We start from the raw sequence: 25,539 nt of genomic DNA on the forward strand, positions 1-25,539 counted from the left end.
CCTCACAACCTCTGCAATTACAGGATAATCCTCACCTGGGCACTCAAGCCCTCTGTGATTTGATTCCACCACTTCCTCCACAGGCAGGTATTTTTCCTGATTGTGCTGTCATGTAGTCAGACCACTTTGCAGAGCACAGCACCACCCTCTGCCTCTTCCCCTCTATTCCGTGTCTCACAACCCTGCTCCTCTGAGATCTGTCTGAAATACGACTTCATTCAGTCCATTAACAAATATTTATCAAGCACCTGCTATGTGCCAGATATATTGCTAGACCCCGACAATACAAAGGTGAGCAAGGCAGACATGGTCCCTGACCTCACCTAAAGGTCTAGTGGGCAACACAGAAACGAAAAAAGGACTTATCCCCTGTAGAAACTTTTTAAATACTTCATAACCAAATATGACTGGCCTCCCTTCTATCCCTCTGAAACCTTCCAGGATTCTCTATCATTAATAAGATTTCTTAATGCATTCAGAGTCCCATCACAGGTCTCCAAGTTTGCCTTAATTATTCCTTCTCTTACGCTCCCCAGGCCAGCCAAACTAACTTGCAGGAGTAACTTGCTCTATTGCGCAGCACAGTTGAATGTGCTCCACAGGTGTTGTGTTGTTTCAAATCAAAAGTAAGACCCTCCACCAGCAAAAAGATTACAACATGCTTTCTTGTGGTGATCTGGAACTGAACCCGCAATAGCTCTGAGGTATACTGGTACTCACAGTCCCCAGATATGCCATGCTCTGAACCTCTGCCCAACAATGATATTAGGCCACATTATTGACTCTTGTAAATCTTATGAACATTCCAAAACTAAGTTCCAAGCCACCTGCTCTGTAAGTTCATCCTTCAGCTGATTTCCCTAATTTTGAGTGTATAAACAGTGGATTTTGCACATGTGATGTGTCCTCTAGCAAGTGATTCTCAGGAAAGCTTTCCCAGAGTCACACGCTTGCCTGGCAGAGAATGTGGCCATTCCCTCAGCTACTACTGCTGTAAGCAGTCCGAAGTCGCCTTACTAGTTTTTCTTATGGTCGTCTCTTCCCCTTATCCTCCTTACAGGTGCAGGGCACATTGTTTCAAGAAGATAAATGGGAAACTACTTCATATAGTAGTGCCAATTTATGTTAGAGACGAGCATTGTACAAGAAGAGGACAACTGAGCCAGTTGCAGGCCCTAAAAATTAAGTTTCTTAAATGTTTTTCTTCAAAACATTCCTACATTCCATATTTAGAATGACTTTAAAATAAATGTGTGCTTTTAGCAAATAATTACTTTTGCCCTTAAAAATACATGTATATTTTATGCATGTGAAAATACATGTATATTTTATGAAACATTAATACCAATTACTTTTATTTCTGAAAATATTCACAGACATATTCATTTCTTTTTTTACTGTTGTTCGAATACAGTTGTCTCCATTTTCCCACCACCAAGACATATTCATTTCTGTATATCAAAGTCAACATTGCATTCTTAGGCAATTTACTTTTTTAAAATTATACTTTATTGATTATGCTATTAGACTTGTCCTGATTTTTCCCCCTTTGCCCCCCTCCACTCAGCACCACCCACTCCCTCAGGCAATCCCCACACACCATTGTTCATGTCCATGGGTCATGCATATAAATTCTTTGGCTACTCCATTTCCTACACTGTACTGTACATTCCCATGACTATTCTGTAACTACCAATTTGTACTTTTTTAAAAACAAATTTGTGCATCTTAATCCCTTCACTCTTTACCCATTCTCCCACACACCTCTCCCATTTGGCAACCATCAATACAGTCTCTGTATCCACGATTCTGTCTCTGTTCTTGTTTGCTTAGTTTTTTTAGACTCAATTGTTGATAGATATGTATTTACTGCTATTTTATTGTTCATAGTTTTGATCTTTTTAAAAAGAATTTATTTATTTACTCTTAAGAGAGAGGAGAAGGGAAGGAAAAAGAGAGGGGGAGGAACATCAATGTGTCATTGCCTCTCAAGCACCCTATACTGGGGACCTGGCCCACAACCCAGGCATGTGCCCTGGGAATCAAACTACGGACGCTTTGGTTTGCAGTCTGGAGCTCAATCCACTGAGCCACACCAGTCAGGGCTGATCCTTTTTTTAAAGTAAGGCCCTTTAGCATTTCATATGATAATGGTTTGGTGATGGTGAACTTCTTCAGTTTTATTTCTCCTCCGGGAAGCACTTTATCTATCCTACCATTCTAAATGATAGTTTTGCTGGGTAGAGCAATCTTGGCTTTTCTTGACTTCGAATATTTCTTGCCATCCCCTCTAGCCTGCATAGTTTCTTTCAGGAAATCAGCTGACAGTCTTATGGGCATTCCCCTGTAGATAATGAACTGCTTTTCTCTTGCTGCTTTTAAGATTCTCAATCTTTAACCTTTGGCATTTTAATTACCATGTGTCTTGGTGTGGGCCTCCTTGTCTCCACCTTGTTTGAGATTCTCTCGGCTTCCTGGATGCAATTTGTTTCTTAAAGCAATCTTACATTACAGCATCCTGTACCTTCTTATAACTTAGGGTTTCCAGACACTGGATTTTCCTAAAGGGAGTCACATGATTATTATTTGAGATTTAGATTCTTGGTGCTAACGACTATCATAGGCTTTGTTACCTTTAAACAAAAACAAAAACAATACATATACACTTAAAAACCACTTTCTTGTTTGCTGACTACCTCAAAACATCTTTGACCTCTGGTTGGTTGATTTTGATTTTTTTTCCTTTTCGGGTGGTAAAGGAGTGTTGGCCATTGCATAAACTCCCCTCCTCAACATGAGCGTGAGGAACTGGAATCGCTCCATATCATTTCTATGGTGTAGATAAAACTAACCACTTAATATTAACATGTCCCTGATTCCAAACATTGAAGGAACTTTTTTGAAAAAAATCCCCAGCTGGAAAAGGCGCATACATAACAAGACATTGTGGCCAGTTCCATTATGTAGGTGCCCAGTAGACCTGGGTTCCCTGACCACTGACCCGCGTGTGGCAGGCTTATCTTTTAGTTTCCTTATGAATTGGTGATCCCTACGGAATTTTCCAGCTCCAGAAACTTCTGTCTACTTCTGAAAAGACGTACTGGCTCCAAAAGGCCTTTGTGAAAGGATACATTATTTTCCTTTTTATAAATATACTATGGGGAAAAAATCTGAGAGGATTTGACTCCATCACATTTAAGTCATTTGACTCCATCACATTTTCTAAAGGAGAAAATAAACTCAGCTGCGTGAATGAGTTAAATACTTTTTAAAAAAAATGAAGCTGGTGTATCGCCTTAAAAGGATTCAGTCTTCACAACAATCCTGGGAGACAGTGCAGGATTCCCAGTCTCCTTTTACAGACGAGAAAACTGAGGTTCAGAAAGTCTCAGTAGCTTGGCTCTTCTCCGTAACCCGCCCATCATCGCTGTCTTCACCGACAGGTTAGGCGCTAGCGTCGCCTAAGTGGTATCCCCCTAGTGCTCAAGTCTGGCGGGTAAAGCCGCTTTAACTCAAGCGCCACTTCCGCCTTTTTGAGCCCACGAGGCTCACCGCCCGCACCCCCGGCGCTTCCCGAGTCACGAGTTTTCCTCGGGTGCCCCTCTTCCTGCTGATTGGGTAGCTCTTGAACGAGTGCTGTCCTCTGACTGGTTGACACCTTCTCGGCTCTCCCACCCTGCCACAGACCAACCGGATATAGGGGCAGGGCTTCCACTTCCGCCTTCTCCCTCCTCCCGCTTGTCCTCCACGGGAAATCGCCACCACAGCGGTAGCTGCCGGGCTCGGTGTCTGTGGTTCGGTTGGTTTGTCTGTCACTGTCGGTGTCCGTGCCGTTGAACTGCCAGCCATGGCGGATCTAGATCCGTTCGGCGCCCCTGCCGGCGCTCCCGGCGGCCCCGCGCTGGGGAACGGGGTGGCCGGCCCGGGCGAAGAAGACCCGGCCGCGGCCTTCTTGGCGCAGCAGGAGAGCGAGATTGCGGGCATCGAGAACGACGAGGCCTTCGCCATCCTGGACGGCGGCGCCCCTGGGCCCCAGCCGCACGGCGAGCCGCCGGGGGGTCCGGGTGAGAATGCGGGCGCCTTTGGGGCGGGAGCATTTATCGGGAAGCCCGGCGGCTTCCAGAGTGGGTTGGAGAGCTGTGGGTAACTCTTGTTCTGTCGCTGCACCGCGAGGTTGAGGAGGAGTGCCGAGGAAACGAGACCCCGGCCCAGCGTGCAGAACGCCTGCTCCGTTCAGTGAGTGCATTTGAGCGCTCCTGGCGCGGGCGGAGCGAGAGAGCGAAGCAACGCAAATACGGTGACAGTCACGCCAAGGGTCCCGAGGAAACCGGCTCAGTTCCGGAACTTTTCATTGAGCAGTTACTGTGCGGTGAGTCTGGACTCCGGAGCACAGCCGCATTGGCGCAGTTTGGCCAGACTTACAGGGAAGTCTGAGACCTGCACAGGACCCGTTATTAAGAAGGGAGGACCGAAAAATAATAGTGTTGTTTTTGAGATGATGCGTTTAAACACTTAAGATGTACAGAATGCTGGGTTATGAGGAGGAAAAGAGGAGTGAGTGGGGAGCTTAAGAAAGACGGTACAGCCTTGGAGAAAGAGGGGTAAGAGTTTTACCGTTTTTCCGAATGTGTTATGGCTGGGACTCCAGGACTCCGCTTCCTCGAGAACAGCTGTGGTGGGTACTGCCGGCTAAGCAGAACCTCAGGTTAGCCTGGACCAGTCTTCCAAGAGGCGAACAGAGAACGTAGTATATGGCCTTTTCCCAGCCACGCTCAAGGAAAAAAAAAACGCGGTAGAATGCCAATTTGACTTTTAGTGCTTTATCTGGGTGTGATATTTTACGGCTGTCGCAGTGGGAGGAAAAGCTGAGTGGCAGAGATCTTTTCATTACTATGGGGAAGTAGGAAATTAGCTAGAAGGAATAGGACGTGGCTCTTCATTTACTTTAAACAATACTAATGAAGGAGAACAGAGTATTGGTGGGGCAGATGGGAGTTTTAAGGTGCCAGGTAGTTTGAACATAAATAGAGAGATACGCCGGGTGTGAGATAATGAGTGCTGGAGGCTGAGGCTTTGGTGTACCTGAATAATGCTCTTCATAAGGCATTCAGACTCAGAAATCTCATATTACTGTGCCAGTCAAGCAGAACCCTTGGGGGGGGGGGGTGGCGGCGGAGGTGTGGAGACTGCTAACTTGCAGCCTCTGAGTTTTTATACTACACAGTGCTGCTTCCTAAGCATATCTGTCCTCCAGTTAGAACTTACATAACAATGTGTAATACACCTGAAAACTCAATTTATAGCGAGCTGGTTAGACTGAAATAGATTGTGGCTGAGAGATGAGGTTAGCTTTAAGTGATAGGGTTTTTATGTTGTGTGTGTGTGGTGGTGGTGGTGGTGATCTTTAACGTTTGCCTAAGAATCATAAAATGTATTTTTTTAGGTCCTTAATTTACCTCCCTCGTTTAAGAGAAGAGAAAAATGAGTCCTACAGAGAAGTAGGACTTGCTTAAGGAAAAGGGCAAGTTACTAGCTGAGCTCCATTGCCCTGTCCTCTGACTCTTCCCCGTTCTGTTGCAGTTTCAGCAGGAGTGTTGTGAGCTGAAAGATGGTCATTTCTGGAGAGCGGTCGTGGCTGTCCTTGCCAGGGCAGCCGTGGGAGAATCAAAACCCGTATTTGGGAGACTGTCTTGATTCAAGGACGGTGTTACCTCTTGCTCACTGTTTATCCACAATGCCTGTCAGGATGTCTGGCACATAGTAGGTACTCACAGAAGAATGGGCAAAAATGTCCGGTTCAGGGAACCTGTATAGAAGCAGTAGGTCTTGATGATTGGCAGGTTGGAGAGGTAAAGGGGAGAAAATCAAGTTGGACACATGGGTCTTTTGTGCATTAAGCTTTCAGCAAAGGGAAGGAAGGGGCAATTGCTGACTTAGTTCCTAGGAAGGACTTTCTTAGTGAACTAAGCATTTAGTGATTTAAAGCCTGATCTCCGACGTGTGGTTGGGGTTGGAAATAGTGCAGTGGTCAGCACTTCCTTGGGGGATTAGAGAATGAGTTGTACACTGTTTTTCTTCCTTCTCTCACTCTTTTTCTTTTCCTTTCCCTCCCTCGATTCTGTGCTGTGCTAGCCTACTTGGGTGAGTATAGCTTTCCAGGCACTTTATATAGCCTCTACTCCCTGCCTCAGTTTTTTCCTCTGTAAAAGGTGCAAATATACACCATTTAGAGTTGCTAGGATTCCATTAGAGAGCACCTGTGATGTGCTTACACGCAGTGCATTATTACTACACACGCACCTATGTACCTAGCTACTGTTATTTCTTATGAGTAGGGAAAGAAAGATGTTAGAAGGCCTATAGGCTGTGGCAGGGAGTGTACTGAGGAAACAGATTTTAGGAGGGAGCTCTGTGTCTGATGTGGTGCTGTACTGAGAGCTATGAGCAGGAGGCTCTCACAGACTGAGGAACATGCTAACTACTCCCAGCCTGGGGGAAAGTCCCATGGCAGATGGGGCAGGCAGAAACCAGGGGGGTTAGGCCTGAGCCCTGGATGACTCCCTCGTTGTTGGGAGGGGTAGGAAGATACACAAGTTTAAAGGGAGGTAACAAGCTAGGTAAAGTAGCTCATGGGATATTGAGGAAGAACAAATGATCAGGAAAGAGATGGCCTAATTCTAGAACTCTTGAAAGCCTTCAGTCATGAAGGCTGATGAGAGGAAAATAAGAGTTGATTCAGGAGCTATTGAAGGGAGTATGGCAATGAGGCACCATTTGGGGTGTTTCCGTCAAGTCCTTTCTTGGAGGAGGAGGAAGAGAGGTACGTGAATTGAAGAAAAGCTGGAGGAGAGTAATTTTCTTAGTGGCAGTGAAGAGAAGTTCAAGGAAATCTCATGCGTGATATTTAGCAGTGCTTCCCGTTTCCTGTGTGCCAGTTCTCTCGGTACTGTCAGGTCCATGCAATAAGCAGTTCCGCAGGCTAAGTGGTAGTGTCGTCCTGTTTCAGATGAGAGCTGATAGTCATGGAACTTAAGCAGTGATCTTAAGGTAGCAAGCTAATAAATACCTGGCTCCCCTGGAATTCCAACCCAGGTCTGCTTGCCTTGGGAGGTTGATGGTGGGTTCAGGATAAGAGCCTTCCGTCTCTGGAAACATATTCTGACCCTGCTTCTGTCTGGGTGCCCTAGACAGTTTGCTTTTGGACCATCAGGTTGCTTAGTTTAGTTGTGCTAATAAAGCAAGGCGCTCTAGATGTCCTCTTTGCGTGTTTCTGTAGCCGCAGGTGATCTTTTGACTTGGGCCAGTTGAATGTCAGTGCCGTGGTGTGGTAAGAGTTCAGAGTGTTTGCCACTGGGGCTGGATGAACCTTCAGGCCTACAGGACACACAACATGTGACCTAGGAGGTATGTGATGAGAAGCGCTTCTAGTTCTGTGATGGAGTAGTGATCAAAGTCTTTCCTACTGGGAATGGCCCTGGGCTGGAATGTATTAACCGACTAGTTGGTGTGTCAGCTGTAATATATTAACCAGAATGTCAGCCTGGCTTGTAGGCTCTAGGATTTAAAATGATCTCTTTTCTACCTTACACAAAAATAAATTCTGGGTGGGTTTAAAACACCAGGAGAAAAATGAATATTTACCATAGTGGGGGAAAGGCCTACAGCATAAAAACACCTATAGAACTCATAAAGGGAAAATTGATAGTATCTATATATAAGTTAAGTAGTTCCAGGTGTTAAATATCATAAACCGTATAAAAAGCAAATGGGGAAAACACCTGTAGTATGAGAGGATGAATTAATACAGAGAGATACTTAGCAAGAAAAAATAAGCAAAATAGACAATTCAATAAAGAAAATGTCAGATTTTTAATTACCTCACTGGAAATAAGATTGGCAAAACAAAACAACCTTAAGTTTTGTGTGTGTGTGTGTGTTTTAACCTGCTATTAATTTAGCAAAAATATAAAAACATGAAAAAACTCAGTCTTTAGTATCAGTGAAGGTCTGGGAAATGGGGCACTCTTTTGCTGATGGTAATAAAAGGTAGCAAGTGATTGGTGTGTTACAAGTTTTTAAAATGTATATCCTGTGGCCCAGCATCTACATCAAGGACTATATTATTGAGGTTCAGTTGACTATCCCCACCCCCCACCATGCTTTATTAGTTTTTTGGTGAACATTGTATTTCCAAAACTTTATAGAGTGCTTTTAAAAATTATATGGGTAGGGAATACACAAACAACTTAAAGTGTAAAAAGCCAGTGACAAAAACAATGAGAAACTTACTTTTGTACCAACATAAAGCATAGGAGTAAAAGAATTAGGGAAGTTAAGTTAAAAATATAAGAACTCCGTTGAAATAACCCAGATTTATAACCAGCAGCTGATACAGATCAGTGCTGAGGCGGGTTGGTGAACGTGTAGGTCCTGCAGATTGTGTCCGTGTGTCACACTCTCTGGTGATCTCTCCTCTGACTTCCTGGCTTGTCCCAGGTACTGCAGCACTTTTTAAAGGCTGATTATTTCGTAATACATGCATTTAATATTTTTCCTAATGTATCTTAAAAAATAAAAGAGGAAATGTCATCAGTTACCTGTCCTTTCTGGGTGGGTTTAAAATACCAGGAGAAAAGTGAATTAATTACCTTATTTACCTTAAGGAACACTGCATGTTTTTATTTTTTAAAAGATTTTATTTATTTGTTTTTAGAGAGAGGGAAAGGGAGAAAGAAAGGGAGGGAAAGAAATGTTGATGTGCAAGAGATACGTTGATTGACTAGGGACAAGGCTCATAACCCAGGCATGTGCCCTGACTGGGAATCGAGCTGGTGACTTTTCAGTTCTCAGGCTGACACTCAGTCCACTGAACCACACCAGCCATGGTCATTTGTGAAGTGCTGATACATACAGGTTGATTATAAGGATTAAAACAATGCTTATAAAGTGTTAAAACACTGTGCCTAGGACATTGTAGGCCATAAGCAGCAGGTGTCTTCATTCTAATAAAGTTGAGAATTTAATGAGATGGATGAATGGGTTACTTTAAAAAAGGTTATATTGTAGGAGTCCAGTTTTGCTGAAAACTTTTATCTATACATATTAAATAAACTGATAGGATAGACGTCAATGGGTTGAGTGAAGAAATTACAGGGCATTTTCTTCTGTCTTCATTTTCCTGTTTAAAATTTTTTCTTTTACTTTTCTATTTTGTTTCGATTGTTTTTTTATTTAAATAGTGTTTTTGGCCCTGGCTGGTGTGGCTCAGTGGGTTGAGCACTGGCCTGAGAACTGAAAGGTTGCCAGTTCAATTCCCAGTCAGGGCACAGGACTGGGCCAGGGCCCCCATTGGAGGCATGTGAGAGGCAACCAATTGATGTCTCTCTCGCACATGGATGTTTTCATATCAGGGAGACATGCTGGGAAAATGATCTATAAAAGTGTTCAGTACTCCCAAAGCCAAGAGAATGATAAACTGGGAGAAGCAAGAGAACCAAAGGAATGAATAAAATGGTAATGTTAATTTGGGAAATGGGCATTTAAAACTGCTTTTATGGGCATCCTGTGAAGATATCACGGGTTTGGTTACAGACCACCGTCATAATAAAGCTAGTATTGCAGTAACGAGAGTCGTAATCTTTTTTATTATGGTGGAGGGTCTTGCCTTCAATTTGTAAAGCACAATAAAATGAGGCATGGCTGGAATCAGTTAGGAACCAAAACCAGACGAGTGGTCTGATGAAATCGTTGCCTGCTAGAAGGAAAGAAAGGCCGAGAGCACCTGCCGCAGACCTGGAGGAAAGCTCTTTCTGTACATGGCCCTCTGAGGGCCTCCTGATGGTGGCCCTCGCTAAGTGCGCGGCGTTCCTTTTACTTCTTGGTAAAAGGAACCTTTTAGGTTCATCTCCTTTCATCTTCCCTCTCCTACTCCATGCAATGAGATGTCTTTGTAGTTTGAAAAAAGTTGGACAAATAATGAAGTTCTACATGATAGGTAATACAGGGGGCTCCTGTATCTGCCAGCAGATACGGAATATAGATTATGTAGGTGGAAGCTAAATTTTTATGCTGTCTAGACTGAGGCTTTTGGAGGAAGTCAGAAAAGCCACCCAGGGTGATGGTGTGCAGCCCTGTACAGACTGCCTCTTAGTGATAGAGGGGCATGTGCTTACCAGGCCAGTCAGAACTAGATTCATGAAACACAGAATGGGTTAAAAAAAAAAAAAAAAAGAGTGGAGCCAGTGGGACTGGCACGCTGCCTGTAAAGGCTCCCCTCGTTTCAAAGGGTGTTGCCAGTTCGGAAACGCAGACCTGTCATCAGGTCTTCTCTCTGCTTGCCCCCCTCCCCCAAACCTGGAAATCTGGATGTATGGAATTTCCTTGGTACTTTGTGTTTTAAGTGGAGTACATTCAGCCTGCGGGCCACCTTTTTGTACTATGTGGATTGATAGTCTCTAGGTCTGACTTAGACGTTATTTCTGTTTCTGAGATGGACTTTCTTATTTAATTATGAATAATTGTGTCTGTAAGACTGGATTGTACAGCTCCCTTTGAATTGTTTAAACTTTCATCCTTGAAAAGACTAATTTGGTGTGTCCAAGTCTTATTGTTTTGAACAAATTCCCCGTGCCCCGTGGGAGTTGGCAAGAAGTCCCAACTGTAAACCCTTGGGTGCCAAACCTACTGCAGCCACAGGGTGGAGAGCCTTGACCCCCAAGAAAGCACCTTGGTTGGAACCCAAAGCTGCACACCCCTGCTCAGTGTGAATGAATCCGGGCCATACTTACTTAATTTGCCTTCTCTAACACTCTCATAGAGAAATACTGTTGCTCTGTGAGACTCTTCTGCCGTGATTCTGTGTGTTCTCAATAAGCCAGAAAGCAGAATTTCAAAAGCTTTCAGGCCTGGGAGCATGGGACAGATTTGTCCACATTTTGGTGAAGTTGTTTGTATATAGGCACATCTTGGTTTCGTTAGTTAGAAGTTGTTCAGTGTTATGTCTTGTACCTAGCACAGGGACACCGTGCTGTATTTTACTCTGCAAACCTTTGGCTCAGCATTTGACCAGCCCTGACTGACAAACTGCGATCTTAATGTCTTGCAGATGCTGTTGATGGAGTGATGAATGGTGAATACTACCAGGTACAGAGTAATTATGTTGCATGATAGTGCTCAGGAGTCGTCCTTTCCTGTGGTTTCCATTGACTGACCTGGAAAGGACCCCACTCCCTTGACTGTTCTGGGTGTGTTAGTGGCTGGTGTGTGACCGGCTAAAGTAGACGAATTTGAAGAGAAGTGACACCGATAGAGCATTATTTTAAAGTGCTGTTGACCCGGCCCTGTTATCAACTTTATTCTTAAGAAATGGTCCTTCGTGCTGCTGCTACTGATGCTGATGATGACTGTGAATTTAAACACTGTCTGTGTCAAGCACTGTTTATAATTTTATTTAATCCTCACAACTACCTCAAGGACCTGTACTGCTGTTATTCCTATTTTACAGATGAATAAACTGAGGCATACGAAGCTTAAATCACTAATCTAAAGTAACAAAAGCAGTATGTGGTAGGGCCAGCATTTGAACATTCTAGATTGTATGGAGAGGGGGCTGTGATGAATACCGTTACTTTTTCCTCTGTATCACAGGTGGCAAACACAAGGCCCACAGGCTGAATTTGGCCCTCCACCTTGTTTTATCCGGCCCAGCACCTTGTTTCTACCCGGCCGCAGTGCCAAGCTCCTTGCCTCTAGTTAAGGAGTAGTCACATTTATACAGTTGTAAAATTAAATTCTGCCCTTTGAAGGCAATCATGAGGCTGATGTGGCCCCTGGTGAAAATGAGTTTGACACTCCCACCTATATTACTAAGCTTTTGGTTGTTGGCCCAACTTGCATTGGTTTAAATAGAGAACTTGCTTGTTTTTATAATTGAAAGATCTCTGAGATAGGTTAGATGTCCTCGGACCAGAACTCTGACTCAGTTCTAGGACTCTGGCTCTGCCTGCTGAGTGTGTGGTTTTGTACTCAGGGTGTTTTTCATGGTGGTGAAATGGCTGCAGCACTTCCAGACCTCACATGTGTGTGTCATATAATCTAGAACAAAACGAAGGTTTCTTTTCTTCTCCCAACCACCTTTAAAAAGTCGTGCATTTTCCTCTGGACCAAGCAAGTAATTACTGTAGTCTGAGGGAAGCTTGTGGTGCTTAGCTTCTGCTTGGGTTTCTGCCCATCTCTCAATCAATTAACTGGCAAGAAGGATGAGATTGGTCTAATTGGTTTAAACCAAAGACGAATGTTTCCTTTTCCTATAAATGGCCAGATACTGAACATATTAAGCTCCATGAGCCATAAGGTCTGTCAGGCCACTGTGTTGCTGTAATCCGAAAGCATCTGAAGACGTATATAAACGACTGGGCATGGCCCTGTTCGAGTGAAACTTAATTACAAAGCAGGGAACGGGCCTGAACTGTAGTTTCTGATCTCAGGTTTAGAACTTATCCTTTAGAGTGAGACAGAATGTGATCCGTATCCTGAATTATTTCAGCAGGTGAAATCTCTAAACATTAAGTTTTATTTGGGTCTTTGTCAATCTATTAGCTCCCAAATCTAACCCATTATAAAGAACAGTCTGCACTCCTACACACTCAGGGCTCTGTGGTTGCCTGCCTTATTATTATTTCTTTGGTGACTACAGTAACTGTACATTTTCTTTTGGTCTCTCCTCATTCACTATATTTTGACTAGGTGGTATTAAGTGACCTATTTCCAGCAGGTCTTAAATTCTAGGCCTTGCTTTACTGTGTACTTTTGAAAATACCACATAATCTGGGTTAAGTGAGGAAACCAAAACTGATAGCACTGTTTCCTAGTAAGGCCATTACTCAACCCCCTGACTTTTCCTATCTCCCACTCATGTCCCATTTATTAGAAGATAGGATAACAACTTCTGTGCCTCCTCGTGCATGGTGAGGATTAAGTGCAGTGATGCTGAAAGCTCCCATCCGCATGTAAGATTGTAACATGAGATTGTAGATTGTTACTGCTTCTCGGGCAGTCGTTTAACATTTTATAATTGTCAGGGCTCTGCATAGCCAGGGGTTCTAACTTGGGTGAAGTGCATTTCAGGAAGGAATTTTTGGTACTGATAGAGGACAATTGTGTTTTGTGTTAAGGAAAGTAATGGTCCAACAGACAGTTACGCAGCTATTTCACAAGTGGATCGATTGCAATCAGAACCTGAAAGTATTCGTAAATGGAGAGAAGAGCAAACGGAACGCTTGGAAGCCCTTGGTAAGGAATCCCTTTCTATCTTTGGGTGTCTGTTTTCATTGGAATACTTGACCTTGACTCTCCTTTTATTCCTTTTTCGCTCAAATTAGCTTTAATGTCCTGTTTAGTGTTTGGGAAGATAATCTTTTTCAACCTGAATGTCACAGTGCTGCTGATGTGGGGACACTCATGTACAGGCCCTTGTGTAAGGATTAGGGCAGCCCAGAGAGCCACCAAGTGCATCCTCTCTCCCCCCTCAAGAAGAGCAGAGTGATGCTGTGGAAAGAGCCATGGACTTGGAATGAAAGGCTGGGTTCAAGGCCCAGCTATAACTCTTACCAGCTGTGGGCACTTGGTTAGCCAAACCTTGCAGAGTCTTTCTTTATCTAAGAGAAGTAAAATCAGTGTTACCAACCCCATGGATATAACTGGAAGGTGTTATATCCATGTGAGAGACTTCACAGTCCATTTATCATTTGAAAGCTGAATTTTGAAAAATATATTTTATTGATTATACTATTACAGTAGTCCCGATTTTCCCCTTTTGCCCCCCTTCTCCCTTCCCCTCTAAAATTAAATACATCTTTAAAAGGGGGGATTGTTGCTGTTGTGTGGCCCCTGGGCTGTTGGGGTGTGGCTGCGGTTTGTTCCAGTGTTATCTTCTGCCTGTGGCTGTAGGGAACGGTCCCCTGTTCCTGCCTTTGAGTCCTTTCCAGTTTGATTGCTGGTTGTGAAGGTGTGTGAGGAGGAGACTGTCCCCAGAATCCAGGGGACTCTGAATCCTCTCTCTGAACTTCAGAGCCAGAGTTGGGGTGTTAACTTCCATTGCCCCCTGCTCCCCTAGTTGCAAGTCTCAGAAGGCTGGAGGAGAGGGAGAACTAGAGAAGGTCCCCGTATGGACCATCAACATGTTAGGGTGGTCAATGACATGGGCTGTGAAAGAATTCACTAAGAGAAGAAAGTGTAGACAGGAAGGTTTTTACTCACTCTCCAAGAGAGGAGAGGGGCTCGGTGTGGAGAGACACACCAAGCTGCAGTCACATTTTTATCCATTTTCAGATACAGACATCACATACTTCATGCCTAAATGTTTTATTGCAAATCTAGAAATACAGCACTCTTCTGTGTAACCAGAGTCTCAGCATTATTATTCCTTCTTGGGGACCACTGAACTAGTACGAATATGACTCCTATTTTTCAGGTGGGGTAACTGATGCCTAGAAATAGGAAGGGACATGACCCAGATAACAAAGCCAGTTAGTGTAAAATCTCTTGTCTGTCCAGTCCAACTTAGGGTAGTTTTCAGAGCACAGGACATACTTACGTTTGAACCTTTACAGCGCTGTCCAATAGTTACCTCTTTGATTATGGTAATAGTGTGTGGCCACTAAGCTGTTAAGCATTCGAAATGTGGCTTGTATGACCGAGAGACTGAATTTTACATTTTATTCAGTTTTAATAAATTTAAATGGCCACATGTGGCTAGTGGGTATTGCACTGGATAGTGCAGCTTTGGAAAGACAGGAATAGGTCTTCCTGGTGCTAGCAGCGCCCGTCCTTGCTTGTTCCTTGTACATCTCTCCTCAGTGGGCTGAGAGGCAAGACTTAGTTGGTATTGGTACTCCTGGAGTATTTTTCATGTGACACAAACCAACTTTCTCTTTTCCCAAAGTTTAACAAAATTGTTTTGTTCATGGAAAGAGTTCACTTTGGCATCTGGGAAAATTGCATTTTCTTTTTTGATGATCAAATTGGACATTTAGGGGATATTCTGTGAAGTATTTTCTTAATTCAAGATACCTTCCAGAGGGAAGTCAAATGTTTGGCCTTATGTTCTGATTGAAGTTGAATCGAATTTGTCCATGAACTGGGTGTTTCTTCAGTTGCACCTTTTTCGCTTGCAAGGACTGCGAGAAGGCACGAGATGCTAAAAATAGAGAACCAATGTCAACAGTTTATAGCTTAGCTGCTGGCTCTTCTTAAATAACTTGCTTTTCTGTGAATAGTAATGAGGATGGCCAGCAGAGACGGCTGTCAGTGTGCCCTACTGTCTAAGGGGACTCTTTATCCCCCTGCCTCCCCTTCTCCCTGCCAGATTCAAAGAGATGATATTATGGCTTGGATCTTTATCTCATCAAGCTAAGTGTTTAGGGAATTCTAAATTCTAACTGATGGTGTCACTTCATAAATCTGTAAAAGAAGACAATTTAAAGGGACTGTTTTATGTAGTAACTATAATTTGTACAAATGGTCAAAATTTTAATTTACATAAAATTTTTAGAGATAAATTTCCATAACAGTTTGTTCCTACTCTGTGATAACATTTAAAAAATTATCAGACTACACAGAAAGAAAATACTCTTCAATCAAAAAGTAATTTTTTGGAAGTAATTTCACCAGTCTTGAAAAGGAGACCTTACATTTTGAGTATGGTGTTTTTCAGTTTCTGGCCCACGGGGTGCTGTGAGCCCTTATCATCTCCTATCGCATCCCAGTGCCCTCCATTCTACCACATGCACTTAGTAACAGGGCAGACGTGCATCTGAAGTTACTCTATATGTTTGAGTCATCGGTAGAAATCTGAGTAAACTAGCTCTCCTGAGACATAGGTCACCTGGTAGCAGGGTAAAAAGTGATTTTACAGTGTAAAACCATGTGGGAGTTTTTAGATGCTGTTTATTCTAGCAGTTATAGACCGCTTTCTGCAGGTTCTTCCTACAAGACATTTTTTTCAGAGGCCCTAAAAATGCCCGAGTTGCTTCCTTCCTTCCCTGGCACGGTCCCTTGCCATCACCACCGCTTTTCCCTCTTCCCCTCCAGGATGCTAATTGCAGGCTGGGCTCCGGCTCCGCCCTGCCCAACTCTAGCCTGGGGCGTGGCGGTCACCGGTCACTGTGTAGTCTCATCTCAGGATTATTTCTAGGCCGAGCTTCCCTTTCAGTCCTGCCCTTCAGAAGCAGCGCAATGCAGTAAAATTGTGAGCCTTACAGCTAGGCCTGGGTTTGAGTCCTGACTCTGCCCCTTACAGTGACCTTTACAAAGGTTTCTCAGACCATCTGAGCTGTAGTTATTCTCACTGCCATCTAGGAGACGACAGTTCACCTCCTTGGGGTTGTTGGAAGGAACACCTGGGACGTCTACAGAACACCTGCCAGAAGGATGTCCTTAAAAACATGCCAAGTGAAGTGTCAGGGGAACTTCAGGTGTCAGTGCAGCGGGGGCTGGGGCTCGTATTTCTTTTTCTCCCACTAGTACTGACATGGGTCTCTTTATTGTAGGTAAATGTCTTAGGAAAATCCATGTGTAAACCTGAGAAACTTCCTGTTAGGTGGGCATTTTCTGATTTCTAGAACCTTTGCAGAGAACTGTCAGTAACGATCCCCCAGCCTCCGCAGGTCCCTTCACTGCAGCTTCTCCTTAGTTCTGCCCTTGCTCTGCCACAGACCCGCCCCGCAGTCCCGGCAGGAAGAGATTGTCGGGCTTCCCAACTCGTAAAGTCTGCTCTGTCCTGTTCCCTGGCTTCTGAGTCTTCTCTATGTCTGGTGATTTTCCTGTAGCCCCTACTTCGTCCAAGGGCTGCTACCATATTTAGTTAATGAGAGAGCGAGTGCCATCTTGTTTTATAAAACCATTAGTGGTCAACCTGAGGTGTGGAATATAGGCTATGCGAAGATTTCATTGAAGGATTATCAGATATCAGCAGTTCATCCCAAAGTAACATTGGCAGCATCACTAAAGAATCATCTCTAGTTGCTTTTCCCTGAGTTGGTGCCCTCAGGGTCTTTTTTCTGTTGAAAGTATCTCTACTACCCCCACCCCCAAAAAACAAAAACATACCTGCACAGAGCGTAAGTTTAATAAGATCAAAATAGACTGATGAAGTGAACTTGAATTTGTGTTTTGTTTCATTTGTGTTGTCTTCTTTTCCTTCCCGTCAAAGATGCCAACTCTCGGAAGCAAGAAGCAGAGTGGAAAGAAAAGGCAGTGAAGGAGCTGGAGGAGTGGTACGCGAGGCAGGACGAGCAGCTGCAGAAAACAAAAGCAAACAACAGGTCAGTCCACGGGGCTCCCAGCACAGCGTGTTTTCCGATGGGCTCGAGTCCATTTCCAACAGCCAGGGCAGGTTCTCAGCTGCCGACTCTGTTCGTGTGAAATGTCTTTGTGGATTTTTTAAAAAGTGCTTGAAACATAAAGATTGCAAGTCTCTTGGGCCTTATGAGGACAATTTAGCCTGTTAGCCATTGTGAGTAGTTAGTGAGTTTAGCTCTTCAGCCAAGAGCTTGGTTCATATGCGCCCCCTTGTCATGGTATGATACAGCAAAAGGAGGAGTTATTTCGTGGAACCCCGAAATGAAAGGCTGCTTTCATGACTGACCAGGATCTCAGTCCCCTGAAGCTGTTTATAGACTCGGTCGTGTTGCTCCCCTAAATACAGCCCTGCCCCCGCAAGCTGCTTCACAGGGGGGTCCATTTGCAGGGAAATGTGTTTGGTGGTGAAGTAGCCAGCGATGGTCATCCAGCACAGCGGCTTCAGAATTAAGGGTTCGCTGGGTATCTGTCTATCTGTAGGGAAATCTTGGACTTTTAAAAAATGCTTTTTTTCAGAATTTACTAACTGAAGGCCTAAGTAGCTGTGGGCAAAAACACTTTATGTCACCGCTGACCAACAGCTGTGGCACTTAATGCCGTTTGCCTAGAGTCCCCTTGGAAGGAGTTCAGAGAAAGAGAGCTGGGCGCAACACTGCTTGCCTCGTGTGTGATGGGCTCACTCTGCCTGCTGGATTGACTTCACTCGCTTCAGTGTAAAGATGGATCTGACTGGTCTTGGCGATGGTTTTGAGGTTAAAAAACCTTAGGTTCCTGTCCTCGAAGGCAGAAGTAGGTATAAGTGCCCTTGTCTCTGTCAGCATAATTGAGATGGAAATCGACCAGAAAAGGGGAAGCCGATCACTTTGCCAGCCAGCCTGTGCCACTGCGGAGCAACTGGCAGAACAACGGTCCGTGTAGCAGCCTTCGGCTGCCACCTGTTGGCCATCCTTGGTTCTGTCAGCTGCTCCTCAGATGCCAGGTTTGAGCCTCTGTCCTGGCCACTGTCCTGCGGGGGATGCACTCTCTGTGCCCTTTGGGATTCCGGTTGAAGTCCTGTGAAGAGTGTGGTGGGGACCGCTCTCAGGTCTGGGGCTGCTGCTGGGCTGTGATCACTTCGGAGTGCCAACAGGCCCAGGCTTCTTCGTCCTCTGCTCATTTAAAATGGTTTCCCCCACCTTCAAGTTCACGTCTCTTAGAGAATGATGAGGGGGTGCTTTGTGCAAGGTGCTGTTTACCCTTAGCCTGTGAGTCTGCCCTGAGTACTTGGTAAAACTGAAGTGACCCTTTCTGTTCAGGGTCCCTGAGGACCAAGCAAGTTGGCGTTCAGATTCTCAGACTTAAAATATGATTATGTTGGGAACAGGCTTCCCATTGCAGACAGTTTTTCAAGCCAGTTTTGCTAAACTGTGTCTTTTCTGTCTGTATAGAGAATCAGTTGTCTTCAAAGAGAATAATTACGCCTGTTCTTAGGGGTTGAGTCTTAGAGGTTTAGTCTCTTCAGGCATTGGTTCAGGGCTTGGTGTGCTTTGTGTAACATTGTAGAAGGCTGGGGTGGAGAGTCTCAAAGATGAGCCTAGGTTCCAGGGAGGGGGAGAGGGAAGCTCACCACTCATCGGGAATGCGGAGCGGTCACTGCCTTGTAGGAACCTTGCAGCACAGGGCCGACCTTGAGTGTGCGGAGCTAATAGCACACTAGCCACTGTCTCCAGAGTTCCAGGACAGAAGGGATGGGGTTTTTTAAATACAGACTTCACTTATTTTTAGAGAGGGGGGAAGGAAGGGAGAAGGAAAAGGAGAGAAACATGGATCAGTTGCCTCTTGTACGTGCCCCAGAATGGATGGTTCCTACACTTTACACCAATTATTCAGCAGGCTGGGGTGGAAGCCATTACAGAACCACTTCAGGGAACTTCTTCCAATGGCATACCGCACCCCCCCCCCCCCCCGGAGATGTGGACATTGCTGACGGCTCACCCTCATGGTCCTAACGGAATAAGCCCCCTTTATATGTGTGAAGTGACTCATCTTTCTCGTTGTCTGTTGGCAGGTAAATAGTAAATATTTTAAGAAAAGAACATGGGGGCACTCAGTTCCAGCAGTACCATTGTCTGTGGCTGACTCCCGCAGCAGCTGGGCGGCTATAGGGGCCCGCAAATACAAGGCAGAGAGAAGTCGAAAGAGGAGGCTCGGGGTAGCAAGGGCCATTTTTATGAGCATATCATGAGGCTTCCTGCCTTCCAGATGCCCTCAACTGAAGCCTTCAGAGCACATCTGTGCCAGGCACTGTGCTGTGCTGTGGGCAGACGACAGCAGACCTTGTCCTGGCATCTCTGGTCTGTGTTGGTGCTCAGGCAGCATCTCCTTCCTTGCGTAGGGCCTAAATCTCACTGAACAAGAGCCATGAGTTACCATATTTTGCCGTGTATACCTTGTACTTTTTGCCCAAATTTTTTTGGGGAAAAGGATGCACATTATACATGGGTAGTAATGATTCCATATCTATATAAGTGTTTTTAATTCTTTTATTTATGCTTATGCATTAAAAGTATAACTCTAGAAAGCAATAATGATATCCATATGCAAAACAATACCCTAGAATACAATAATTGGTTTTGTTTCTAAATATAAGTAAATAAAATACTGAATTAAAAAGTAAAAACAAAAGACTTTTTTTCCCTGAAAGTTTGGGCCACAAACATGGGTGTGTGTTATATACAGGAGCACATTATACATGTCAAAATACAGTAAGTGACAACACATGGAAAAGAATTGTCTTTTCCTAGGAGCCAGTCAGAGGAGTTTATTCCTTGAGAACCCCAGACCATGGCCCTTCCCAAACCATAACAGAATCATTTCCCCTTTTATAGGTAGCTTTGGTGCTGACTTTTGAGGCTTGTACAAGTCTGCGGGATCCACGATGCTCAGTGAGGTGCATTTTTTCCATGCCCACTCTGTGCACGTCAGTCTCCTGAGTGACTTGTGGTCAGGCCCGGAAGGCATTCCTCCTCCCCTCTCCCAGGCTTCCCCGAGCCCCTCGCTGCCTTACCTGGGATTGCTGCTCTCTGTCTGCTGGGTGAGGCACAGACAGGTGGAGGGGCCACCTGTGCTTGTTGAACCAGATTTCCCATTTGTCCTGAGTCTGTACCAAGAGGGACCAGTGCTGTCTTGGGACTAGCTTCGGAGGAGCAAAAGCCGGACGTTCAAGCCTTTGTCCTCTTAGTGATGCCTTGTCAGGAGTCATTAAGCCTTTATTTTCTTCCAGCAGAAGCAAGCACAGTTGAAATTGAGTAGGGTTAGTCCTTTTGTGTAAACTAAAAGGATTATGGGTTGACAAACTGACCTGCCTTTCCTTTCCCTCCCACTCACTTTGCCCACAAACAACTCTGTGTTTTCCTGCTGACTCACTGAGCTTCAATCAGGCTGTTCTTTTTTTGCTTTACGTTTCCACAGAACACCTCCTATGTATAAACCAAAACGGTAAAGGAAGGGTGTGTGTGAGTTTAAAAATAAATTAAAATTACTAGCATCTCCCTTCAAATAAATGTGTACTTATTTATACATGATTGTCCTTTATAAAAATGCCCCTTCCATTCCTGTACCCCAGACTGACCTAACAAAAGACAGGATCCAGACTCCTTGAAGGAGGTTCCCTGCCCACCCACAGTGGATGGCATGGGAAGCCCTGGGCACCCTGGTCTAAGCCAGCCTATCCCCTGCAGTGTAAACTCCGCCACTCAGCAGGCCCTACCTTCTTGTCCCAGAGCCCTGCCATTTTGAGCCATTCCTGTTGTGAGAATCAGGAAGGACGAGGTGCTGGCTTCTGGGCTGCCTCTTGTCAAAGTCAAGTCTGGCCTGGACTGAGCAGACAGACAGGGACGGTCCTATTCAGGGACACATTGTAAACCAGAGCCCTCATCTGTAGTTCTGTCCATCAGACCTTGCCTCCAGCTGCTTTTTCCTCTCAAGTGGGAATTTTGAAATGACCTAAAAGTGTTCCTAGAATACTGAAAATTGATCCCACCCAGCTAGTGTGGGGAAGCAGCAGTTGGATAACCCAAGATAAAACTGGCTTTGGGACCTAGTGAGTCTGGCAGCATTCATGCCCGGTGTTAGTTACCGAGCCTGGCAGGAAGGTGACGTGGCCTCCTCCTAGTGCACACCAGTCGGGAAGTACTAACATACAGTGAAAGACCAGGTAACTTTGGTCATGGGTTCTGCCCATTGCCTCTTACTGCTGAGCAAGTTGCTTCATCTCCAGGCCTCTGTTACCTCATCTGTAAAATGAGATGAACACTCAGTGTCATCCTAGGTTGCTGGGGTTGAGAACTGAATCAACACAATGTCTATAAAAGGGCTTAGCCCATAAGTAGGTGCCTAGGAAATGTTCATTGTGGCTGGGAAAGGCAAGGGGAGTCCCTGTGGGGACGGCCAGCCCTGGAACTGTCCGTGTCTGCTGGAGTCTCCAGCTCTGGAACCCTCCCTTGNTGCCTCTTACTGCTGAGCAAGTTGCTTCATCTCCAGGCCTCTGTTACCTCATCTGTAAAATGAGATGAACACTCAGTGTCATCCTAGGTTGCTGGGGTTGAGAACTGAATCAACACAATGTCTATAAAAGGGCTTAGCCCATAAGTAGGTGCCTAGGAAATGTTCAATGTGGCTGGGAAAGGCAAGGGGAGTCCCTGTGGGGACGGCCAGCCCCGGAACTGTCCGTGTCTGCTGGAGTCTCCAGCTCTGGAACCCTCCCTTGGGTTAGGATGAGTGGAGCCTTGGGAACAGCTTTCCCAGAGCACAGTTGTGCCTCTGTTATAGATTTGAGATGTTTCTGCTTCTCAATGTTCTCTCTTTTTTCCTGCCTGCTTGCCTGCCTTTTGGACCTCTTGCTGTCTAGGGTGGCAGATGAAGCTTTCTACAAACAACCCTTCGCTGACGTGATTGGTTATGTGTATGTTGCAAAACTAATTCCTTTTGTTTTGATTCTATTTTTTGGTTTAGAGTTAATATACCTTTTATGCCACACGTTGCTTTGCTTTTTAAATGATTTCAAATTGGCATTGTGGGGGCTGCTTAAGAGTTGATAAGCTGGGGGTATATGATCCATTGATTGCCTTGCAGAACCATGACTTCCTACAACTCCGATTGCCATTTTTCATATTCTGGTTTTGGAGGGAAGGGAGGGAGCTGACTCCTTTTGAAAATGTGGGTCATTTGTGATCTTGTCTGGGAAAGCTTTGGGACTGGAGGGCTCTGACCTCTTGTTGATGCCACCACTCCCTCCCTGTCCCAGGTGGGGAGGGCAAGTGTCCCGACATGGGAGAGGGGGACGTCCTGGTTAGAAGCCAGTGGGGACAGCAGCATTTTCTACACTTGGCTCCTTTGAAGAACATGTGGAGCTGGTTGCCTTCTCCCTGGGGCAGAGGGGGGTTGTCTCTGCTGGGGGCCTGTCGTGGTTTCTCCACGGTCTTACATGTCAGAAATTGCTGTGTAGTGCCCAGCCTCCGGTGCCCTGTGCCCTCGCCCGCACGGAGAGGCCCCAGCTCTGAGGTCAAGATAGCCAGAGCTGTCTGATGTGAGCCGCTTTGGCCTTATCCTCCAAAGAAAATTGCATCTTCTCTGGAAGGCTTTTTGTTTTTAGGGATTCCTGCTACCCAAGCAGTATTGCTGAAGACTTGGAAACTGTTTCCCCCTTAAATATGAGGACTAGATTTTGAGTGAAGAAAGATGAGGGTGGAATAGAGGGAGAGAGGAATTGGTGGGGAAGGTGGCCAGCAGGCTGAGAGGTCTGTAGAGCCTCGGGGGCCTATGATCTTGAGGTGTTCATCCTGTGAGAAGGCAGAACTGGGTTTCCTGGGCCCCCAGATATATTTACAATGAGGCTTGTGAAATGCTGGACTTACAGGTGGTATTGGATTTGATATTTGCACATTCTCTCTGGAGTAAAAATGGAGACTAGAAAGGTCGAGTCTGGGTTTGCTGGGCAGCAGGGTGGCCCAGCAAAGCCAGCTGCACGTTCCCCAGCGTAAATAGAGTGGCAGGGGCATGTCTAGCTTACTGACCATCTGCATTGAACTCATTCTCATTTTCTATATCTGACCTAAAGTTTCCTTGTTTCTTTTCTTCTCTTCACCTTTAAGCACAAACATAAACCATCCTTGCTACAGCCTAGAACAGTTAAGTAATTATCTTTCTCACTGCCCCTAACTGTGTGTGCCATGCAGTCGCAGTGTTGTAGTGGCTCTGGCTTCAGCGGTGTTTGCCACTGCCATCCCTGTGAGTGCGCCCCTCTGTCCCCATGGACCAGTCATCTCCATTGCTTTTGCTTTGCCCGTGACGCTTGTTGGAGTAGATGAATCTAGTGTGTCTGCCCTCCTCCTACCACTGTCCACATTGTGGGCTAGAGCTCCCACCAGCTGGTTCCCAGGCGGGGGTGGGCTGACCTTGACCGAAAGAAGGTTGGAGCAGTAGCTTACCAAAAAGCACCCAACGTTGATTGGCTCTCCAGCCATCACTGGGTGCCCACCCCTGCCACAGTGCACTCTCAGTGGCTCAGGGTACCTGGCTGGAGGGAAAATGGCTGACCTGGAGAATGTCCTAACCAACCCTTTCCAGAATGGCTTTAGTGTCTGATGCCTGCTAGCATGGGAGCTTGTTTCGAATTCCTTTTGATCTACCCTGTTTCTCTCCGGCCTTAGGAGTAATCCAGAAGCTGTTGTGCAATGAGCTGTGGGCTTTTTAGAAGTCTCTAAATTTACTTGAAACTTAGTACAGCCCCAGCATAAACTACTGTGCAAGTTCTTGACAAGCCTCTGCTTTGCTTTTAATGAAGGCACTGTGTAGCTGGCTGAGGACTTGTTTTTTTTAATGCTCTGTGTCAGCAGAGAGTGAGCCCTGAACCAAACACCTGTATTCCAACATTTTACACGGCAGGGCAGGCACCCTGTGCTGAGGAGAGCCGGCCCTGCGCCTGCTCTCCAGTCCGACCTGGGCCAAGGGCTGTGATTCTTCGGAGAAGCAGAATGCCATCGAGTCAGGCATGAAGATGCAGTTGCTTCTGTAACAAGGCAGCCACCAGGTAGCTCACGGGGGTTCTGCATTAAACCAACATATTTTGTTGTTGCTTCCAGGGCAGCAGAAGAAGCCTTTGTAAATGACATTGACGAGTCATCCCCAGGCACTGAGTGGGAACGGGTGGCCCGGCTGTGTGACTTTAACCCCAAGTCCAGCAAGCAGGCCAAAGACGTCTCCCGCATGCGCTCTGTCCTCATCTCCCTCAAGCAGGCCCCCCTGGTGCACTGAAGAGCCGCCCTGTGGAAACACTACATCTGCAGTACCTTAGTCCCACTCAGTGAGGCTCTTCACATAATTGGATTAATCATGTTGCGTTCTTTTGGACCAAACCTTTCGTCTTTAGAGTTGTTCATTGTTTGTGATTGCATGTTTCTTCCTTCAACCGCGGTCTCCCTGGCATTCAGAGAGGAGGAGGAGGTGGTGGCAGAGGAAGGGAGGGATGCCTCCAACAATAGCCTCAATTTGTGCTTTTTGTGTATTATTCTGAGAATAAATTTGTTTCAAACAATAAACATGAAGCTTCATTATTGACCTCAAGATGTGCTGCCATTTGGAGTGAGGTTCCAAGGAAGCAGGAGTCACTTTTGTCATTTCTAGGGCTGAAGCAGCTCACTGAGGGGCCTCCTTCACCCAAGCCTTAAACTAAAGTAGCTCCAAGTCTCTATTGTCTTGGGAACTTTCCACTTGAAAAGGGAGTTCCGGGGCCAAAAGTTAACCTCAATACCCACCTAAGAGAGCTGTGAATTCTCACCAACCTGTATATTTCTCCCAGATGGCTCATCTGTCACTGTCCCTTACTTTAGGGTCTTGGGTGGTATGTTTCAGTGGCATATATTTCTCTGGGGTCATACACTGTAGTGAGACATTTACTTTCAGATTCAGCCAGTAAATCTGAGTCCAGCTGGCATTCATGCGTGGCTAGTCCCATTACTCTGGATTCCCCTGGCGCTTGGCTCGTATCTCAGTTGTCAAGTCCTTCATCTAGACGGGCCAATGGCCACTAGGCACATGTATCTACTTTATTTAAATACAGAAAATTTATTCTAGTCCTAGTTATATTTCATATGGCACATGTGGTTAAGTAGTATCCAAATGGCACACAGCACAGATCATAGA

At 45.4% G+C, this 25,539-nt stretch overlaps 1 protein-coding gene across 4 annotated transcripts; it reads left to right on the forward strand.

The window, feature by feature from the left end:
- The first annotated feature begins 3,704 nt into the window (after nt 1–3,704).
- CLTA (clathrin light chain A) lies at nt 3,705–24,935 on the forward strand. Of its 4 annotated transcripts, XM_037035707.1 has the most exons (7): nt 3,705–4,064; nt 11,105–11,142; nt 13,173–13,290; nt 17,210–17,321; nt 22,247–22,300; nt 23,490–23,525; nt 24,480–24,935. In XM_037035707.1, exons 1-7 carry the CDS (start codon nt 3,848–3,850, stop codon nt 24,649–24,651), a joined length of 747 nt encoding a protein of 248 aa, XP_036891602.1. In that variant the 5' UTR covers nt 3,705–3,847; the 3' UTR covers nt 24,652–24,935. The 4 variants fall into 4 exon arrangements, with proteins under 4 accessions (XP_036891602.1, XP_036891603.1, XP_036891604.1 ...); XM_037035708.1 differs by lacking the exon at nt 23,490–23,525; XM_037035709.1 differs by lacking the exon at nt 22,247–22,300.
- Nucleotides 24,936–25,539: the final 604 nt, after the last annotated feature.

This window comes from Sturnira hondurensis, unplaced genomic scaffold, assembly GCF_014824575.4.
Source record: "Sturnira hondurensis isolate 20B ecotype Veracruz unplaced genomic scaffold, ASM1482457v3 Scaffold0022566, whole genome shotgun sequence".
NCBI classification, from domain to species: Eukaryota; Metazoa; Chordata; class Mammalia; order Chiroptera; family Phyllostomidae; genus Sturnira; species Sturnira hondurensis.

Excerpts from the sequence above, each read along its gene's own strand:
- CLTA (XM_037035707.1), top strand. The coding sequence starts at position 3,848 with ATGGCGGATCTAGATCCGTTCGGCGCCCCTGCCGGCGCTCCCGGCGGC. Across the intron at positions 11,143-13,172 it reads TGAATGGTGAATACTACCAG|GAAAGTAATGGTCCAACAGA; the intron begins GTACAGAGTAAT and ends TTTTGTGTTAAG. Across the intron at positions 22,301-23,489 it reads GCTGACGTGATTGGTTATGT|CACAAACATAAACCATCCTT; the intron begins GTATGTTGCAAA and ends TTCACCTTTAAG.